The 20905-nt window shown below is 56.7% G+C and overlaps 2 protein-coding genes across 2 annotated transcripts; one reads left to right on the plus strand and one right to left on the minus strand.

Moving 5' to 3' along the window:
- Positions 1 to 26: 26 nt before the first annotated feature.
- Positions 27 to 8499, plus strand: PLEKHN1 (pleckstrin homology domain containing N1). The gene is made up of 16 exons (XM_049875850.1): positions 27 to 109; positions 206 to 305; positions 3321 to 3467; positions 3551 to 3631; positions 3809 to 3881; positions 4178 to 4305; positions 4378 to 4509; positions 4639 to 4719; positions 5843 to 5918; positions 6041 to 6177; positions 6350 to 6499; positions 6694 to 6840; positions 7010 to 7141; positions 7393 to 7611; positions 8034 to 8082; positions 8173 to 8499. The coding sequence occupies exons 1-16, from the start codon at positions 27 to 29 to the stop codon at positions 8304 to 8306; spliced, it is 1869 nt and encodes a 622-aa protein (XP_049731807.1). The 3' UTR covers positions 8307 to 8499.
- A 1320-nt stretch (positions 8500 to 9819) lies between these two features.
- Positions 9820 to 13129, minus strand: PERM1 (PPARGC1 and ESRR induced regulator, muscle 1). Its single transcript, XM_049875494.1, has 3 exons — positions 10957 to 13129; positions 10239 to 10364; positions 9820 to 9989 (listed from the first exon to the last, which is right to left on the minus strand). The coding sequence occupies exons 1-3, from the start codon at positions 13127 to 13129 to the stop codon at positions 9820 to 9822; spliced, it is 2469 nt and encodes an 822-aa protein (XP_049731451.1).
- Positions 13130 to 20905: the final 7776 nt, after the last annotated feature.

Consider the following 20905-nt stretch of genomic DNA (forward strand, 5'->3'; position numbering starts at 1 on the left):
ACCCAGCACTGCTCGCCGGCCAGCCCATGGGGAACAGCCAGTGCATCCCCCAGGCCCCCCGGAGGTTCCGTGCCTCCTTTTCAAGGAAGCCCTCGCTGAAGGGCACCAGGTGAGGGGAGGCAGAGGGGGGCAGCCTGGCTGCAGGTGATGGGTCCTGGTCCCCCCTCCCCGTGCCAGGCTGTGAGCCCTCCCTCCTGGCCCCCAGAGAGGATGGCGCGAGAAGGCTGGCTGGCCTGTTTGGCAGTGAAGTTGGCCCCGACTGGGACACAGCGGCCGACAAGATCCTCTACTACATCCCGGGGACGGTGAGCAGGGAGGGGTGCACCATGGGGGAGCTGGGGACAAGAACATCCACTACATCCCAGGGACAGTGACTGGGAGCGGGAGGGGGGTAAGCACAACCCCGTGGTCGTCACCACTGAGGTTGTGGTGCCACCCACCAATGTGGCTTAGCTCAGGGGCTCCTGCCAGCGAAGGGGGTTCAGATTCAAAGATAAGGAAGCCAGACACCGCCCGCTGGGCCCCATCCACCGAGAGTCTGGTGGAGAGCGAAACCGGCTGACTGAGTCAGGGTGTCGTGAGCAGCACCGGGAAGGGGCGGGCCAGCGGGCAGGGCCAGGAGTGTCCCACAGCACCCAGGCCAGTGTCCAGACCTGCAGCCCGCCACCAGCCCAGCCTGCACTTGCCTGTACACCCAGGGTTTAGAGAACAAGCACCCACAATCTGTGTCATTGCTCTTGGACATGGGCACCAGGTTCATGGTGTGGCCATGACCCTCATCCCGTCGTCACTCAGAGATTAATGGGGACAGAAGCCAGGGGCAGTGACAGAGTGTCTCGCCTACACTGGGGCCACAGGTAGGCCCTCCGGTACCACTGCCTCACCCCCAACAGGCCCCGGGGTCCATATACTCATTCCCACTACTCCCTATATTCCCTTTCCCTCTCCCACCCTTATGTTAGAAATGGAGAGCTGGGCCCCAAGGCCACACCACAAGGAAGGGGCCCCCAGCCACCTCTTGGTGGGGGGAGCTGGAGACCACCCCCACCCAGCTCCTACGTGGCTAAGGGTTAACTAAGCACCAAGGAAGGGAAAAGATGCCTACAGATAGGCTGGTGCAGAGAAGGGGTCTCCAGAGCTGCTAGGGACCCCCCACTACAGATGCTTTGGCAGGGGGCCCACGTTGATACTGGGATGGAAGAGGCAGAAGTTCCTAGCCAGACAGGGGCAGGCTATGAAGGAAAAAAAAAAAAAAATTTTTTTTTTTTCTTTTTAAGGACCCCCCAAGTTCTTGCCCTGGAAATGTCTGGGGAAAGATCGAGCCTGCTCTCATTCCCACCCCACTCCCTGCCCCCTGTGTCCCTGTGCTGTTCAGACAACCCCCCTCCCATCAGGCCACCCTCTGTGGTCCTGGCCTCCAGTCAGGTGCAAGCTGCTGTGATGTGACGCCATGGGGCAGCCCAGTGGTGGGCCTCAGACACCTCACCCTGTGTCCAGGCCCAGGACACCTTTGGTGGCCCTGGCAGTCCTCCCTGCCAGAACATGGTGGCTGGAGGGGGATGAGCTCGTTGAACCTGGGCAGGTGGGTGGGCAGACAGGTCTGTGGGTGGGTTCCTGGTTCTGTGGCCTATTTTCAGGTGTCCCAGCCTGGCGTCAGCTCCCACACTGGGTGTGGGTGTGGAGGCCCCACCCAGGGGCAGGGTGGCCAAGGAAGCTGCGTCTGTCTGTTCACATTCCTGAGATTGCCCAAGGGGTGGCTCAGCTTGGCCAGGGCAGCAGCCGTGTGGCAGGCGCGCAGTACCCAAAGGAAGCATGGCCCCTGCTGGACACACAGAGCCCCCTCCCCGCAGGACAGCTCTAGCTCTCTGCTTCCCAATCTGATGATCAGACCCCATTTATGCAGTACTCTCTGTGCAGGGTGCTGGGTGGATGTGGGTCCACCTCCCTGTCCTCCCTTCTCCTTCCCTCCCCTCCTTCAACAGACAGGATGGACCCCCCCTAGCACTCCCCAGGCTCTGACCAATGCCCTGAAAATTCAGCAGTGAACAAAATAGACAAAGACCCCTATCCTCCTGGTGTTCACATTTCCACGGCAGACCTAGATGACAAGTAGAAGATGTACAAGTTAGCTTTGGCCAGTGCTAAGGAGAAAAGTAACAGAAGAAAGGACTGTAGAAGATGTCCCTGAGCAAAGCCCTGGGGGTGAGGGAGGGTGTGGGCTGAGTAGCCAGGCAGAGGCAACAGCAAGTGCAAAGGCCCTGAGGCCAGCTTGTGCCGGCGTGAGGGTGGGAGGGAGACAAGCGAAGGTCATGGGGAACCCCCCAGGCTGTGGCCAGGACCTTGGCTTTTACTGTGCGTGAGGTGAGGGAGATGCTGTGGTGTGCAGAAGCCCTCATGTCGTCTTGCAGAGGAGAGCTGACTGGATACACGTCTTCCAGCTCCATGTTCATGGACATCATTTTGGTAGCTTGAAATGGTGGGAGTATTCACACCACAGAAATTGGCAAATGCTAGAAACCAGGGCCAGTTTGGGGGGGAGGGAGGAATCCGGTGTTAAACCTTTATGAGCCCACAGTGGAGACATAGGAGGATTGGAGCATGATCTCACCAAAACACCCCAAAGCCCCTTCGACTGACACATCTTGACAGGTTAAGTAGCCAAACCGAGGTCACACAGCTGAGGAACTACTGCAGGGAAGAGCGGAATCCGTTTGAGTCCAAACCTCACTGTCCCCACCATTAGACCATCTCACTCTGGGTGTGTGAGTGTGTCTGTGCATGTGTGTGTGTGAGTGTGTGTGTGAATGGCTTTGTGTGTAGCTGTGTGCATGCATGTGAGGTAAAGGATGATGAGACTGACCCCACGCATGTCTGCCTGTCAGTGCAGCTCGCACACCTAACCGCTCTCTGTGGGTTGGTCTGTGTGTCTGTGTTTCCACTTCACCCTCTGTATGTGCACTGTGTCACCTTACCGAAGCTGCCTCTGCTGACCCTGTCCAAACTCTCAAACTCTGCAATATCCCCAAGCCTCCCCCCCTCCCCGCCCGTTTCTAACTAGTTTTTTGCTGCCTGAAGTCTTGTAGCTAAGGCTGTGCTTGTCTCGTGCCACCAGACTGGGAGATGGGTCTGTTCCAGCACCTAGGTCAGGGCCCGGCCAGTGGCAGGTGCTGAGGAAGTATGCGTTGAGGGAGGGGTCTGTGAAACACTGGTGCAGATAAGCATGTCATCAGGCTGTTGCAGGCCCTGGGACACACGTGGGCCTTGGGCCCAGGCCTAAGCCTGGGGTGGGCTGCTGCCCCTGAGCTCTCCCCCACCCCCAGGACATCCCAGGCCTGGAGGGCCAGCGAGAAGCCCTGGACCAGCCATTCCTGAGTGTGTTCAAGAAGGGGCGGCGAAAGGTGCCTGTGAGGAGCCTAGGCAAGGTGCTGCACTACGCCAAGGTCCAGCTGCGGTTCCAGCACAGCCAGGTGAGGGTCCAGCCAGGTGGGGCACCCTCAGGACCAGACTCCCGCTGCCTCCCAGACCCTCAGACCACCTGCTCTCCCCCCAGGACACCAGCGACTGCTACCTGGAGCTATTCGCCTCCCACCTCTACTTCCAGGCCCACGGCTCTGATGGCCTCACATTCCAGGTGAGGGAAAGGGTGGGTAGTGGGGCAGGCTGCCCTGTGGACAGCTGAGGAGAAAAGGAAAGAAAGGACTGTGGAAGGTACCTCAGAGCAAAGCCCTGGGGGTAAGGGAGGATGCAAAAAGCAGGCCCACATGATCCCCAGAGACCCTCCATCCTCACCACCCCCATGTCCTGGCAGGGCCTGTTACCACTGACAGAGCTGAGCATCTTTCCGGTGGAGGGGTCCAGAGAACATGCCTTCCAGATCACAGGTGGGGGAAGGTGAAGTCAGCACGGGAGCACACTCTACCCTGCCTGTGGTACCCCGCCAACTACACTGACCCCCACGGGGCTATTCAGTGCTCTTGGCATCCAATCAGGGTTGATGGCCAGTCCCCATAGGTGGACATTGGCCCTGGGTGCATTGACGGGGGTCCTGGGTGGTCCCTGGGTGGCAGGGCAACAGGTTTGGGGATCCCCAGAACTCTGGTGTGGCTACCTCCGCACCCGGGCCCCTCCTTTCCTGAAGCCCGGCACTTCCGGCCACCCACCACTTGCCTTACTGCAGGCCCGCTGCCCTCCCCCCTCCTTGTGCTCTGCCCCAGCGCCGCTGAGCGTGCCTGCTGGCTCTACCACCTGGAGAAACAGACTGCCCTTGCTGGGGGGCTGCGGCGCTGCCACTCAGCACCCCCACAGGTCAGTGCCTGACCCCCACTCCTGCCCCACCCCAACCACCCTCCTTGGACTGTCCTAACCCCCCTTTGCCAGGGCCCCCCCGGGGATGAGCTCCCCTGGACTCTACAGCGCCAGCTGATGCAGCTGCGGACGGTGTCAGGACACGAGTCGGGGGGCAGTGCCATCTGTGCCTCGAGAGTCAAGCTGCAGCATCTGCCCTCACAGGTGGGCAGGGCTGAATGACAGGGGGCTGGGCGGGGGATGTGAGGACCCTGGGGGATAGGGTGGCAGATGGCCTGGCCCTTGGTGCCCTGCAGCTCCAGCTGTGCCCCCCACCCCATGCCCCACTCGCAGGAGCTGTGTGATCGGCTTCTGGTCCTTTACCCGGCCTCCCTGGCCATCTTCTCTGAGGAACCAGATGGGCTCTGCTTCAAGGTGGGCCCCTCCTCTCTTGGGCGACATGCCCAGGGAAGCGCCCTGTGTGTGGGGGTGGGAGGGGGCAGCAACTCAGGAGGAACCTGTATTTCGAGACCTGTTGGGACAGAGCTCGATGGCCCCACCCGCCCTGCCGTGCTGCCCTGGTCAGTCTGGTCTCAGCTCAGACATGGGCACAGAGGAGCCTCTGCCTAGGGCATCTATGTCATCCTAGGGGGGTCCTCAGTGACCAGCCAGATGGTGCCCTGGCTCCCAGCACCCTTACCTCCCTGAGGGCAACGTGTGCATTTGTGATCCTGTAAGTGCAAGTGTGTGATCCTATGTGTGTGTGCAGGTGTGTGTGTGCTCCATGTGTGCATAGGTGTGATCCCATGGGTGTGTAAGTGCTCACATGTGATCCCATGTATATGTATGTAGGCACATGTGATCCTGTGTGTATGTGAGCATGTGTGTGATCCCATGCGAGCCTGTGTGTGATCCCATGTGTGTGCAAGTATGCATGCCTGTGTGTACACAGTCTAGCGTGTGCCTATATGTGACTCAGATACATGTACATATGTGCACGCATGCACATGCAACCACATATGTGTGATCCTGTGTGTGTGCGCATGCCTGTGTTGTGAACACGATCCTATATATGTGCATGTGTGTTGCATGATCCTGTGTGCAAGCCTGTGTGTGTGTGCATGCAAGCCTGTCCTCTGGGGTCTGAATGTGTGTGAATTCACTGTGACTTTTCTCCTTGTGGGGGACCAAGGCCTCCAGTCACTGAGAAACACATGTAGAGGTGGGGTGGGGCTTATCTCTTGATAGGAGCAGTGAAGGTGCCTGAGGGGGCCACCATGTAGGTCTGTCTGCCCTCAGCTAACAAAGGCCCCAGAGGCCAGGCAAAGATGCTCTCAGGACAGACCCAGAGTCACTGGCCTCCCTCAGGGGGTCAGTCTCTCTTGATGGCCCTGCTTTGCCCTCTGCGGAGGCTCCCAGCCTGCTCAGTGTCCTCAGAGAACCTTCCAGCACCCTTACCCCCCCGCTTCAGCTCACACCCTCCATCCACTGCTCTGGAGGGCGGGGCGGAGGGTGGGCCATGCAGGGGTGGGGACTGATGCCAACCTCTGCCCAGCAGGGGGAGCTCCCACTCAGCGCTATCCATATCAACCTGGAGGAGAAGGGGAAGCAGATCCGCTCTTTCCTGATAGAAGGTGGGGCTGACCCCTGACTCCTGCCCCCAGGCCCCTGCCCCTGCCGGGTGGGCATGTTGGGAGGGGACGTGGCCTTTGGTGGGCTCTGCGGGGCCCCTCACCTCACTCATGTCTGTGTCCAGGACGCCTTATCAACACCATTCGTGTGGTATGTGCCAGCTACGAGGACTATGGCCACTGGGTGCTCTGTCTCCGGACTGCTGCCCTCAGGGACAGGGGCCCTGCCCTACCGGGACCAGGGCTGCACGTACCCACCCAGGTGAGGGGCCCACATAGGTGAGGGGTTTGGCAGGAGAGATGGGGCAAAGGCAGCCCAGTGTCCCCTGTGGCTTGAGTCCCAGTAGTGGTTAAAAACGGGATAGAAGGGTGGGTCCAGACATGGGTAGGTGGGAGAGGGGCCAGCTGCCCAGCTTACCCCCCAGGCTGCCCAGGTTGCAGGAGACGGCCGAGGCTCCCTCTCCTCAGATGGACGGACCAGCTGGGGTTCGGGGTGCCCTGCGTCCCATTCCACCCGCACCAGTCACTCCCTCCCTGAGACCATGCTGCCGCCCCCTGCAGGCTGCCCCATTCAGCCTGCACCTGTGAGTACCCTGGGGCAGGAGGCCACAGCAAGTGTATGTTGGGGAGCCTGGGTCTCCACAGCACTCCATCTGGAGCCTAGACCCTGGTTCCTCATGGGAGGGGACCCAATCAGAGGGAGCTCTGTGCAGCCTCAGAGGGTTGTGTGGGGGCGGGGCATGGTGGGAACCTTCTGGAAGGTCCTTGGTCCCCACAGGACCAAGCTGACCCAGGCTCCACCAGCATTAGCCGTCGGAGGTCACAGCTGAGACGAGGGGGCAGCAGCAGGTCACCCAAGAGCAAGGGCCAGGGAGCAGGGTCTGGCCTAGCCACTCCGCTGCACCTAGAGCTGGACCTGACCAAGGTGGGCCCGGCACCCCCGACCCTGGCCCTGACCCCAGCCCTGGCTCTCCCTCTCTCCACCTCCCTGGCTTCTGCCTCTCAGGGTCTCCCAGAAGCCTGTTACAGGGAAAGGAGGGCTCAGGCCCCTTCCAGCTCAAGAGAACCTGTCTCTTCTGGCCTCTTCTCCACAGTTGAGCAGGCTGAGCCTGGAGGGGGACCCAGACAACCCTGTGGAGACACCGCAGTCCCCACTCTATGCCGACCCCTACACACCACCTGCCACCTCCCACCGCAAGATCACAGACATCCAGAGCCTGGATGAGGTCAGTCCCTTGCTGGCTGAGAAGGGGCTGGGAAATGCCCGCAGGCTGAGGTTTAGAGTATGCCCAAAGCCTAAGGTCTGGGTATTGTCCATGGCCTGGGGTCTGGGGTGTGTTCCACACTTGGGGCCTGGGGCGTGCTCCTGGCCTCCTAAGGTCCAGGTGCCAGGAAAGGGCCGGTCCATGGTCTGCTAGGGCCACGATGGGAGGCCAAGGGGGCCTCAGCCTCGGGTCATCCAGGCGTTTTCTGGCAGTTTCTCAGCGCCATGCAGAACTCCCCCAGGCCGGAGCCATCAAGCGCCTTCCCTGCTGTCCCTGTGTCTGTGCCTGTCTCTGACCCCAGCCCGGGCCTTTCTGGCCACCTTGGCCCGCACCTGCTGCCCAAGAAGGGAGCTCCACAGGGCCATACCCCTCAGAGGCACCGACGCTCCTTCAAGGGCCGGGGGCCAAGGCCCCCAGACTCCCCTCAACTTGTGAGTAGCAGCCCCAGCCTGGCTTGAGGATGGTGTGGGGAAGGGGTGATGCAGGAGGAAATGGCTCTTGCAGGGGAAGGGTGGTATGCAGGAGGGGAGGGAGGGTCGCATGGGGGAGGGATGGTGTGGGGGAAGGGTGGTGCAGCAGTGTGGTCCAATGGGGACCTTCCACAGCCCAAGAGAACAGGGGAGACAGTATGGGTGGAGGTGGGTGGCAGAGACAAGGAGCACAAAGGGCAAAAGACATAGGGAAGGGAGACTAGGGGGTTGGGTGGGGAAGAGGCAGGGCTAGAGGACAAGGGAGATCTGGCAGATTGGAAGGGTAAGCCTGCCCCCAGGCCCCTCCAAGCTCCCCCTCCTCCTGGGGGCTTGGCTAGGGAGGCTAGAATCCTGGCCTTAGATTGGCTGTTTGGGGCCCCCAGGTCTCCCCTTCGAGGGAAGGCTCACCTGACCCCCTGCTGCCTCCTCCAGGTGAGTGAGGGGCCTGCTTCCCCCTGGGCCTAGGGAGGAGCTCGGGCTTCCTCAACCTCTCCACCAACACATCTCTGCCCACCCCCCTAGCCCGCTGTTCTCCCCAGAGACGTGCAAGCCCGAGCTATAGCAGCGTCTGGGAGGAGGCTGCAGTGCCCTCCCACCAGAAGTGGCCCCGGCCAGGCGCACCTGAGGCCGAGGGGGCCCTGACCCAGTGGATCTGACAGCATCACAGTGCTGGGACTGTGGGCGGCTGCTTCAAGACCACCCATACCAGCCACCAGGCCTGGAGGGGGTCTGCTGCAAGGCCTGGGGCTGTCTCTGGGGGGCCCATGGTTGACCATCTGTTGTCCCTTTTGATCCGTTAAATTCTGGGCCAGGGTCTGCACCCTAAGGCCCCCACCTCTGGGCTCTGGTTCCTGGGTACCTCCAGCAGCTGGAGGGGCCGGGAGGGGGGCTGGTCCTTGGGGTGTCCTAGCCGGCATGGCCAGACCGCAGATTGGGAGGGTCATCAGGGCATTCTCTCAGCCTGCCCTCTGGAAGGAATGGGGCAGGGGAGTTGATGGGAGCTGACCCTGGGGGTCAGAGGGCAGCACTAGTGTGAAGTCAGAGGGCTGAGAAAGTCAGGTCAGTGAGGGTCAGCGTATGTGAGGTCAAAGGGCATATGTGAGGGGATGTGAGGGTCAGAGGTCAGTAGGTTGAGACATCCCAAGTGGAGGGGTGAGTTGTGTAGCAGCAGGGAGGTTGGAGGTCCCAGTTTTGCTTGGGCCTTTGTGAGGGGGGGTAGGACCGTCGGGAGAGACTGGTGGAACTAAACAAGAAAGAAAGAAAACGAGATTTTATTGGTTCTCTGTGTGTCTACATGTTCCCTTCTCTATGGCCATCATTTGGAACCCAAGCTCACGGAGCCGTGTGTCCCACCTCACAGGGTGCCCACTGAGCCTGGCCCCACCCTCTGCCCCCAACCTTGGACTCCCCAACCACCACCACGCCGCCGGTGGAAGCCTTGGGACAATCCCAGGTGCCTAGCCCCCACTTGATGCCTGTATCCACCGCTGCACCCTCTGCCCAGGGCCCCCCAAAGTTGGGCCAAGTCTCCACCCTGCAGACTGCTGCCCTACAGGAGCTGCCTGCCATCTCTTTCACCCTCAGGTCCCTGCTCCGTGTCTCAGCCTCTTGGACGCTGCCTTGGCCACAGCCCTTGGGCCTCAGAGTGGCTTCAGATGCCCTTGACAAGCCCCCTACCTAGAAGCAGAGCAGGGAATCCCGGGACCCCCGGCCTTGTGGCCCCAGCCTCCCACCTTCCTTCTTCACCAGACCTCCCACTGGGTCCTCAATGCTGCTCTCACCCCATCCTGCCTGTCCCCTGACTCGGGGTTGCCAGGTGGCCTACAGCTAAGCAACAGGTCACTTTCTGGTATAAGTACATGTTCCACTGGGCACACCGCATTTCACTTGCTGAATCAGCTGGCCACTCTCCCACCCAGCCCCTTGCTCCGCCTGAGCCCAGCGTTCCAGAACTGCATCTCCCAGGTGGGTGGAGGGGGGCCTCAGCCTTGGTCACTGGCTGGCCCCTCTGGTGGAGTCGGGGGCGGGGGCCAGGACCAGGACGCTGGCTTCTGCCTAGACGCCCTAACCATGTGAGAGACGGGATCCAAGGTCCAAAGGGTAGCAACGTCGTTCTGGCACCTGTGGCCGGTTCCTGGTCCTGCTGTCTTCCTGGGCAGGGCCTGACTCCTAAGAGCTGTGGCTGTGGCTGTGGCTGTGGCTGTGGCTGTGGCTGTGGCTAGGGCTGGGGCTGCGGCTGGGGCTGGGACTGGGGCTGCGGCTGGGACTGGGGCGCCCCCGGCTCACCTGCCGGCGGAAGTACCGGATGGCAGAAATCGTGCCAATGTTGGCCAGCAAGACTGCAAGAGAAGCGCCAAGCCCCTGAGCACTGGCTGCAGCCTAGGCACCCCCTTTCTGCCCACAAGGACGTTCACTTCCTGTCTACAAGGCTCTGCCCTCAAAGGGTCGGAGCAGGTCAGCAGTGAGAGAAGCGAGTTCAGGGGAACTGTCCCACCTCCCCCCCAGCCCCGATGGGCACAGCACCCCAGGTAAGGCCTCCTCTGACTTCTGGGTACCAGCCCCCCTCCCTCCTCCAAGGGCCCCCAAACCTGTTTTCCAGGCATCTGGGGTGTGTAGGTCTGATGTCCTCACAGCCCAGGTGGCAAAGGCCACAAACACCAAGCACATATCACTCTGGCTGAAGGAGAACACGGGGAGGGAACTCCAAGGCTCCCCTAGGAAAAGAGGCACATATCTGCTCCAGCTGCTCTGCTCAGAGGCGCACTTGCCCTGGACATGGCCATCCACAGCATGCCTATCCCTGACACGTCTGTCCTTAATATACCTGTCCTGAGTCACGTCTGTCCTCTGCACATCTGTCCTGAGTCACATCTGTCCCTGACATGTCCCTGACATGCCCGTCCCCAACACATCTGTCCCTGACATGTCTGAGTCACATCTGTCCCCAACACATCTCTCGAGTCACATCTTCCCTGTGATGCGCCCTCACGAGACACTGAGTAGAGAGTGCATAATTGAGTCAGGGTGACCTGGGGAAGTCCCTCTTATGAACCTTCCTTCCGGATAAATGCCTTCCAGAGGCTACGGGAGACCAAGCATGTGAGGATAAACACACCTGGCGTGGGCAGGCAGCTGGGCCTGAGTAAAAGTACCCCCAAAGGCCATGATCCTAGTCTTCCCCCTAGCTCAGGACCTGGGTTCTTCTGCCCCTCTGGGTCTTGCCCAGCCCTTCCCCAGCCACCCTCCTGGCTGAGCTCCCTGGACAATGTGTTCCTGGGCCTGAATATGGGGCCGCCTAGCACGCACCTGGCTGCCTGCCCGCCAGGCCAAGCTCCTTCGTGATGGTGGCCACACTGGGTTCGGGTGGGGGAGCCAGCTCCAGCACTCGGTCCTTCCTTTCCTCCTCAAAAAAGTGCTCATATACCTCGGGGACAGAGATGTGTGCAGGGTCTTCAGGTGGAGGGGCTGGCGCAGGCTTGGCTGGCAGGCAGGAGGCTGGGGTACAGCCCCCATGGGGCCTCCGCCTCTGGGCCCTGCAGTCCTGGAAGAAGAACTCGCAGACGTCTGGCCACTGCATGTCTTCTGGGGCCTGCCAAGCTGCCCCCTCCTCAGCATCCTCCTCCTCCTCCTCGATGGTGTCACAAAACAAAAACTCATAGGCCTCGGGGAGGGTCAGGGAAAATCTTCCGGACCTCGGGCCCCCCGAGGCAGAGGGGGCAGGGGGAGGCAAGTGCTTCAGGATCCGAGGCTGTGGGGGCCGGGGCCTAACTGCCACTGCATCCCAGGCCCCTGGCGCTACCCGGGCCCCCCAGGCCCCTGGAGCCACCTGGGCCCCCGCTTCCATCCTGGTTGGTGAAGGTGGGCCCGAGGCCACTCCCACTCCTGGCTCCTCAGGGCTGGCCGCAGCCATGGAGAATCGCACTTTCTTCCTCTTGGGAACCTGGGTGGGGCCTGCGGGGGGCTCTGCTGAGAGGTGTCCAGCGGTATCTGCTGAGGGCCCGGGTCCTTGTGGAGACATAGCAAGGCTCACATCCAGCCTGGCCGCAGGCGCAGGCTCCCCTACACCAGGCAGGGCCTCAGGGATAGAGGACCAGGAGGGGGCAGCTGTGATCACTCTGTGGGCAGGCATGCACATGTCCTGGGGAGCGGGGTGAAGCAGAGCTGAACGTGGGGTAGCCACTGCAACAGGTGTAGATGGGTCCACATGTGGCTTGACCTCTGGGACCACCATAGGCAGATCTACACCCACCCTAGGGTTGGAGGTGGGTGTAGACAGAGTCCCGTCTGATGGAGGCTGAGAGACAGGTGTAGACAGAGCCCCACCGAGTGGAGGCTCAGAGTCAGGTGTAGGCAGAGACCCATCTGAGGGTGGCTCCGAGTCAGGTGTAGATAGAGCCCTGTGGGGTAGAGGCTGGGAGTTGTGCGTAGGTGGAATCCCGTGGGAGGATGGCTCAGAGTCAGGTGGAGATGGAGCCCCATGGAGTGGCGGCTGGGAGTTGGGTGTAGATGGATCACCATCGGGGGATGTCTCGGAGTCAGCTGTAGACGGAACCCCATCAGGGGCTAGCTTGGAGTCAGGTGTAGACTGTGCCCCGTCAGGTGAAAGCTGGGAGTCAGAGGTAGCCGGAGCCTCGTTGCGGGGTGGCTCAGAGTCAGCGGTGCAAATGGGGTGCAGTTCAGCTCTGGGGATTATTCTGACCTGGTCTGCACCTGACTCATTCACAAGGGCAGGTATGGGCAGCCCCACACCCAGCTCTCGCCGGGGAGCTGGAGTCAGGGTGCCAGCCCCAGCCCCAGAAGCCTGCACGAAGTCCGGCCCCTGCCTGGTGCCTGTGGCCGGCTCTGCAGCAATGAGTGGGGGCCTGGCTTGGGGGCGGGGCGGGGAGTCGGGCTGGGCTGGGACTCCTGGGCGCCCACCCCCCTTCGTGCCTGTAGCACGCCTCTTCTTCCTGCTGGGGCTCCGCAGTGGGGCCCCAGGGCTGCTGGGGGACCTCTGAGGGGGCTCAGGGCTCCGAGGGGGCTCACCAGGGGGCCCAGGGGTAGGGCCACGGACAGCTGAGCCCTGCAGAAGCCTCTGCATCTCGCCTCCTGAAATCACTGGCCTCAGGAGGGACGCAGAGTGAGGGCCAACGCCAGAGCTGAGGGGCTGCTGGACTCCTGACAATGTGGACGTGCCGGGCGTCTGCTGACAAGCACCAAGAGCCAGGATGGGTTTACACCTGCTGACCAGCTGCTGGGTGTCCACATCTTCTTCCTCGTAGCCCCACCGGCCCCTCCCCCCCAGAATCTGCTGCCCAGTGAGGAGGGGTGGGGGCCTGGGGGGACTGCTGCCACTGCTGTCCCCTTGGTCAATGTCACTGGACAAGGGCTCATCCCCAGATGCCAGGTCGGCCTGTAGGAGGCCACACTCATCAGCAGTGGCTGAGAACTCAGCCCAGTCCTGATCACTCAGCTGGACGCTGTACTGAAAGTTTTCCATGTTGAGTCAGTGCGGCACCAGAGGAGGTGGTAGACCGGGGACAGGGGGCGTCCGAGACCTTGGCCCAAGGCGGCGGGTAGCCTCCTTCCCATGGGCTCTGGTGGCTGCCCCCCAGGCCCCTAGCCCGGGGACCTGTGCTCCATCCCCGCCCTGAAAGAAAACAGAACAGGATATTCCCGCGGAAACAGGGTGTTTCTTCCAAACCTTTTTGATTATTTCCTCCGAGTTAGAAAATCTTCCATTCCCACTCTGCCTGTTTCCAAGTGGAGCCTGCAGTGATTGTATAGAGACCAGATGACGTTCCCGACGTTAGACAAGGCTTTAGAACAGCGAGGCCCCTCATGCTGGACACCCTCACCCCACGGTTCCTGCACGTCTTTGCACGTATCGGAGGCTCGTCCTCCCCGGTCCTTATCCTCCAAGGAGTCTCTGTCTGTTCAAGGGCCCCGAGGGTCAGCCAGCCCTGGCCTATCCCAGCATGCCCCAGAAGGCAACTGGCCAGGGAGGCGGCCACAGTGTCTAGCAGGTGACCAGCCCTCAGTGACCTTCCACCAGCTTTAGTGGGGCAGGCTGAGCCAAGGTGGCCCCAAGCCGGGCTTCCTCTCAGCTCACCAAGGTCACGCTGGGGTTGCCAGATCCAGTCCAGGGCTCGGCAGGGACACCTGGCTGTGGCCCTACGCATGCCTGGCCGAGGTCACTGGATGCAGGAGCATGTCCTGACCCCCCGCACCCCTCAGGGCTATCCCTAGGGTCTGTGCCCCTACTCAGGCCTGACTGCTACCTGGCCCCTCCTCTGCTCATCTCATTGAGCCCAAGGCCTCCAGCGTCTTGACTCCCTGGGGCCACCACCACCAGACCCCAGCTGGGTGGTCACTCTGGCTGGGACAATCCTGAGACGAGATAGTTCAAGACCAGGGCTGTGGCTTCCTGACCCACTTTCACCCTCCTAGCCAGCACCTGGAGAGGTGCCTACGGAGGCTTCCCACATGGGGGACCCCATAGGACAGGCACGAGGACCAACTGTGTCCCACCTGGGACCCCACAGCTGGGAGGGGCTTGGAGGGGCCTTGAGCTCAGCCTGTTCCAGGCGACATGGTACAGCCATGAAGGCCCCACCCCCACTGCCAAAAATACCACATACTATCGGTCACATGCGCCTCCTGCTGCCCCAGAGTCCGGGCCACAAATAGATGGCATTTGAGGAGCCTGCAGCTATGTGAGGGACACCTCCCCCAGCGCCTGGGCCTGGTGCTGGCATAGGCTGAGGGAGGACGGAGGCCAGCCAGCAACCTATGTCCAGCAACCTAGCCTCCAAGGCCTCCCTGCTCAGGCTAGAGACCCCTCTGCCCTTCCTCTTGCACCCCTTCCTCCTCCTACAGCCCCTTTCTCCTCCTCCTACAGCCCCTTCCTCCCCCTCCTACAGCCCCTTCCTTCTCCTCCTACAGCCCCTTTCTCCTCCTCCTACAGCCCCTTCCTCCCCCTCCTACAGCCCCTTCCTTCTCCTCCTACAGCCCCTTCCTCCTCCTCCTATAGCCCCTTCCTCCTCCTACAGCCCCCTCCTCCTCCTACAGCCCCTTCCTCCTACAGCATCCCTGCCCTGCTAGTGGTCCCTAAGCCCAGCCCAGGTCCCGGGGGGAACAGAGAGTGCTACAAATAACCAGATTCCAGAGTATTCCTAAGGGTTCCTTGGAGGCGGGCCACTGCCGACCCTAGGAATGGAGCTGGTACCGTCTCTGTCTGACCTCAAGAGGCTTACCCAGCAGCGTGGCTGAAACTGTGGGTGGGGCTGGGGGCATCTGGGGGCACTGAGGGCTCTCAAGAGTCCCCCGAATGAGTCCGGGCCCTGGACCTCAGTCTGAAGAGGGTGGGGAAGACCCAGAGGAGGAAAGTAGGTTCACCACCCCAGCCTCGCTCCTGACCTAGGCTACCTCAGTCAGGGCCCAGACAGGCAGCAGGAAGGAAACTCTCCCTTCACTAAGTGGCCTCTTGGGGAAGGGGGTTTGGTGCATCTAGCCTGGTGAGACTGAGATGGGCAGGGCAGGAGGGGTCATGCCTGTGCCCCAATCAGTAGCTCTGGAGGACTCTGTTTCTGCAGTAAACATGGTGAGCACAGAGAGGGTGAGTGACTTGCCCATGGCCACACAGCCCTGCAGAGCCGGGTCCCAAAGCTCTGCCCTACCCCTCCCAATAACCACCCCCACCACAGAGCCTGGTCCTGGTGCCTGGCCCCCCAGTACCCCTTCGAGGCCACTTGGAGCACCCCTGTGGCCTCGGTCTTAGGGACAAGACTAAGCAGAGGGCTGGACAGTAACCACCTGAACAAATGGGGAACTGAGATCATTTCTGACTGCGATGTGTTCTGGAAGGCAGGGAGGCCTCCAAGAGGCAGCGCTGGGCATCCCAGTGAGACAGTGACAGGCAGCGAGTGTGAGGTGGGACAGGTGTGAGAGTGCAGGGGATGGAGGGAGGTGGCATCAGACCGAGCCCCACCTAGTCTTGGCTCTTATTAGAGTTGCACACACCTGTGCAGAAAGCGCACACCTCACAGGAGAGCAGTTGTGGGTTTTCAGATACCAAGCGTGAAGGTGGGCCTGCACAGTCCTGACTCTGCCCAGCCTGCCCCACATCTGGGCACTTTACACCAGGGGTCACAAACCCACAGCGCCTGGGGTCTGAGTCTTGTGCTGCACATCACGCTTTCGAGGCTCTGTGGGGCGGCCCGCTGTGTGGACATCTACACTGCATTTACCTGGTTCACTGTGGATGGATATTGAGTCATTTCCAAATATTCTATATAGCGCATCCTTGAGCACTTCTACCGACAGACGTGGCACCTGCAGGAGAGGAGTGGGGGTCAGGGGCAGGTGTTTGGCTTTAGGGGATGCTGCCCTGTGGTTTTCCATAGAGCCGTTGCAACCACATGGGCTCTGTTGCTCTATGTTGCAGCCACACCTGGTCTGTCTCTGTCACGTGTCGTACTGAAGTTTTAATCTGCATTCTTCCACAACAGTGAGACTCTTGGCCATTGGTGTCTCTTCTTTGTGAAGTGTCTGTCCAGTGCATTTGCCCGTTTTTCTGCAAGCCACCTGCCTTTTCCTTACGATACGTAGGGGTTTGTTATGCATCCTAGGTAAGAGTTCTCCATGGAATATTTGTCCTGTGATTACCTTCTCCCTCTCTGTCCTGCTTTTTCACTCTTTTAATGGTGCCCTTCAATGAACAGTTCTTACTTTTAATGTAGTCCAATTATCAAAAATCTGTCCTTTAAGAAGTTGTTGCCTGCCCCACGGCATGAAGACATGCTTGTATTTTTTTTTTCCTAAAGGTGGATGGACCTCCCTCTCACTTCTAGGTCAGCCGCCACCTGGTGCTAACTTCTGGGGGGGAGGGCTGCACGATCTGTCCCCACAGGGGACACATCCCTCCCTGCACTGTAGTGACACTTACATGTGGATCTGTCTTTGGAGGCTCAAGTTTCACCTGTCTGTCCACAGGGGCACAGCCGCCAGTCCCCCACTGACTTTCTTGAGGGTTTGGGGCAGGGGAATGACAGAACCCTGTGGAGGAGAGCAGATGGGGTCAGAGAGGAGGCAGGGGGTCAGAGAGGAGGCAGAAGTTCAGAGGCAGTGGACAAGGTGCTGCTGAGAAGGGTACTATGGTGGGCCAGGGGGAGTAAACTGTGACTGGAGGTCACCATCCTCACTCCTACCTGCCATTCTGGACCTCCTGGGGGGATGTCTGTGTGCTGTAAGGTTGAAGACACCAGGGGGGCTCTGTCATGAATGTGGCGTGGCAGTCCCTCAGTCCAGGGAGGGAGAATGTGCCAGGCTGATAACCCACCTCCACTGGTCCGCCTGGGCCAGCGGACATGACTGGGCAGCTGAACGGATGGATGGGAAGACAGACAAGTGAGGGAACAAATGGATAAACAGGTGACTGTCTGAAAAGACTGATGGAAGGATGAAGGAAACTTGCAGGGTTGTGGTAGGGGCAGCGCAGAAGGGTTCCACAGGCCAGTGGAGTGAAGGGAGACGCAGCCTGCTGTGCCCCTGGCGGCCACGAGAGGGCAGCAGGACTCTATTGGACGTAGTCCAGCCTGTTGTCCCCAGGTCCCACCCCCTTCCTCCCAGGAGGGAAAGGATGGGGTGGATACTCCCAGGGGATTGCCAGGCCCCTTTCTTAAAACCGTGTAACCTCCCCACCTCAGACCTTGACCTCCACACGGTCAGCTCTCAAAAAAGAGCCAACTTTCAATAAGCAACTATTAAACACCAGGCACAATCCTAGGTGCTCTACACAGATTATGGGTTTCTTCCCTTTCCATTGTTTAATAGCTTTAATAGTTTATTGTATAATTCACATACATTAGACTACACACACTTGAAGTGTACAATTTGCTGAGTTTTGAGATATACATACACGTGAAACCATCATCACAATCAAGACAGTGAATATGTCCATCACCCCAAAAGGTTCCTTGCACCGCTTAGTAGTCCCCCACAAGGCAGTCATTAATCTACTTTGTCGATATAGATTACTTTGTGTTTTCCAGGATCTTATATATGTCAAATCATAAAGTATGCAAGGCTTCTGTCACTCAGCATAATTATTTTAAGATCCGTCCTTGTTGCTGCATGTATCAATAGTTATTTTTATTGACAAGTCGTGTACCATTGCTGGAAATACCACAATTTAGCGATCCATTCACCTGTTGATGGATATTTGGGTTATTTCTAGCTGCTGTGAACGTTCCTGTTTAAGTCTCTGTATAGACATACGCTTTCATTTCTCTTGGGTAAATACTTAGAATTGGAATGGCAAGGTTTATGGAAGGTGTATTTTTAATTTAAGAGACTGCCAAACTCTTTTCCAATGTGGTTGTACAATTTTTCATTCCCACCAGCACAGTTGCTCAACATCTTGACCAACACTTGGTGTGACAAGCCTTTCTATTCCGACGTTCTAATAGGTGTGTATGGTATCTTGTGGTTGTGATTTGTATTTCCCTAATGACTAATGATGTTGAGCATCTTGACATGTGCTACATGGTATCGTTAGTTGACATGGAGTTGGTTTCCACTCATGATGAAACCATGTGCTTATTGGCTATCTGTCCTAATGATCTAGTGCTGCTATAACAGAAATACCACCCGTGGGTGGCTTTAATGAACAGAAATTTATTTTCTACAGTTTAGGAAGCTAGAAGTCTGAACTCAGGGGGGCTGGCTCTAGGAGGAGGCTTTTTCTCCTGGCTTTTGAGGAAGGTCCTCGTCTCTTTTCAGTTTCTGTTCCTTGGCTCCGTGGTGATTTTCATGTGACATGACATCTATCTTGCCCTATCTCTGCCTAATCCACTCCTTTATATCTCAAAGGTGATTAGTTTAAGACAGTCCTTACACTGATACGGCCTTACTGACATAACAAAGAAACCCTATTCCCAAATGGAATTACATGCACAAATATAAACAAATATAGGGCTTAGGATTTATAACACATATTTTTGGGGACACAATTCAATCCGTAACACCATCCATTTATCTTCTTTGGTAAAATGACTGATCAAATCTTTTGTCAGTTGGGCCGATGTTCCCTTGTTATTGAGTTTTGAGAGTTCTTTATGTTCTCTGGACACAAATTCTTTACCAGATTTGCAAATGTTTTCTTCCAGTCTGTGGCTTGTCTTTTCATTTTCTTAACATTAACTTTGAAGAGCAGAAATTCTTAATTTTGATGAAGTCCAATTTACCCATTTTTCTTTCATGGATTTGTCATTTTGGTGTCATATCTAAGAAATGTTTGCCTAACTGACGGTCACAAAGATTTTCTTCTCAGTTTTCTTTAAGAAATTTTATAGTTTTACATTCGGTTCTATGATCCATTTTGAGTTAATGTTTGTATGTCGTTGTTAGTCGCCGTATAGGCCGTTCCAACTCATGACAACCCCATGTGTATGTTATACAAAATTGTATGTGGTATGTATGGTGTGAGGTATGGATTCAAGTTGATTTATTTGCATTTGCATCTATATGGAAATAAGTATCCAGTTGTTCCAGCACTGTTTCTTGAAAGGCTCTCTTTTCTCCACTGACTTGTATTTGTACCTTTGTTGAAAATCGATTAACCATATATGTGTGGGTGGGCCTATTTCTGGATTTTCCATTCTGTTCCATTATCTATCTTTATACCAATTCCACACTGTCTTGATGATAATAAGTCTAGTCTTGAATTAAGGTAGTATTAGTCGTCTGACTTTGTTCGTCTTTTTCAAAATTGTTTTAACTGTTTAAGTCCTTTTCACTTCCATATGTATTTTAAGATGAGCTTGTCAATTGCTACACATACACAAAAAAATCCTGCTTGACTGGGATTCAATTGAATCTATAGATAAATTTAGAGAGAACTGACAATAATATTGAGTCTTCTAAACCATTAGCATAATACATGTATTTGTTAAGATCTTCACTTTCAGCAATGTTTTTTACTTTTTAGTATACAGGCCTTGTACATCTTTTTTGTTTCCTTCAGATTTATTCCTAAATATTTAATATTTCTGATGCAACTGTAAATGGTATTTTAGTTCAATTTCCAATTGTTCATTGCTAACATATAATAGAAATACAATTTTTTTTTAATTTTTGTGTGTTGATCTTGTATTCTACAACCTTGTTAAACTCACTTATTAGTTCTAGTAGCGTCTTTGTAAATTTCATTGGATTTTCTACATAGGTAATCACGTCATCTATGAATCAAGACAGTTTTACCCTTCCTTTCCAATCTGGATGCTTTTATTTCTTTTTATTCCTTTGTTGCACTGGGTAGAGCCTCTAGTACAACGTGGACTGGAAGTGACATCCTTTCCTTCATTCCTGATCTTAAGGGAAAAACATTCAGTCTTTCACTATTAACTATGTGGTTAGCAGGGTCTTGTATAAATAGCTTTTATCAGGTTGAGAAAGATCCCCTCTATAGTTTGCTACAAGTTTTGATCAGAAATGGATTTTGGATTCTGAGCTGCCACTGGACGGGTCTCTGTCTACACTGTTTCCAAGCCTAGGCTGGGTGTGGATCTGCCTACACTGGTCCCGGGGGTCAAAGCCACATGTGGACCCATCTACACCTGTATCAGAGGCTGCCCCACATTCAGCTCTGCCTCACCTGGTTCCCCAGGACAATCTAGTGTGGTTGCATGCACGGCTGCCCCTAAAGCAGATGCAGTAGCCCCCACCTCCAGTCCCTCATTGAAGTGGATTGACACAACAGCTGCAACAGAAGACTCAGACATACTGACGATCGTGAAGATGGTGCAGGACCGAGCAACATTTTGCTCTGTTATACATAGCAACCTTGTGTTATAATAACGTTGCTATGAGTCGAAACCCAATAGGAACAACAAGTGGGTGTGAAGCGGTATCTCACTGTGGTTTTGATTTACGTTTTCCCGATGACCAATGATGTCGAGCATCTTTTCATATGCTTACTGGCCATCTGCACGTCTTCTTCAGAGAAATATCTATTCAGGTCAGTTGCCCATTTTTTAAATTGTTATTTATCTTTCAATTATTGAGTTGTAAGAGTTCTTTAGGTATTCTAGATACAAATCCCTTACCTGATACATGTTTTATAAGTATTTTCTCCCATTCTGGGGAATGTTATTTTTTTTTAATTGATGTTCTTTGAAGCACAGAAGTTTTGTATTTTTTTCCTCTGTCACTTATGCTTCTGGCGTCACGTGTAAGAAGGCTTTGCCCACAATCCTTCATGACTCAAAGTCACAAA

Source organism: Elephas maximus, chromosome 3, assembly GCF_024166365.1.
Source record: "Elephas maximus indicus isolate mEleMax1 chromosome 3, mEleMax1 primary haplotype, whole genome shotgun sequence".
Taxonomy (NCBI): domain Eukaryota; kingdom Metazoa; phylum Chordata; class Mammalia; order Proboscidea; family Elephantidae; genus Elephas; species Elephas maximus.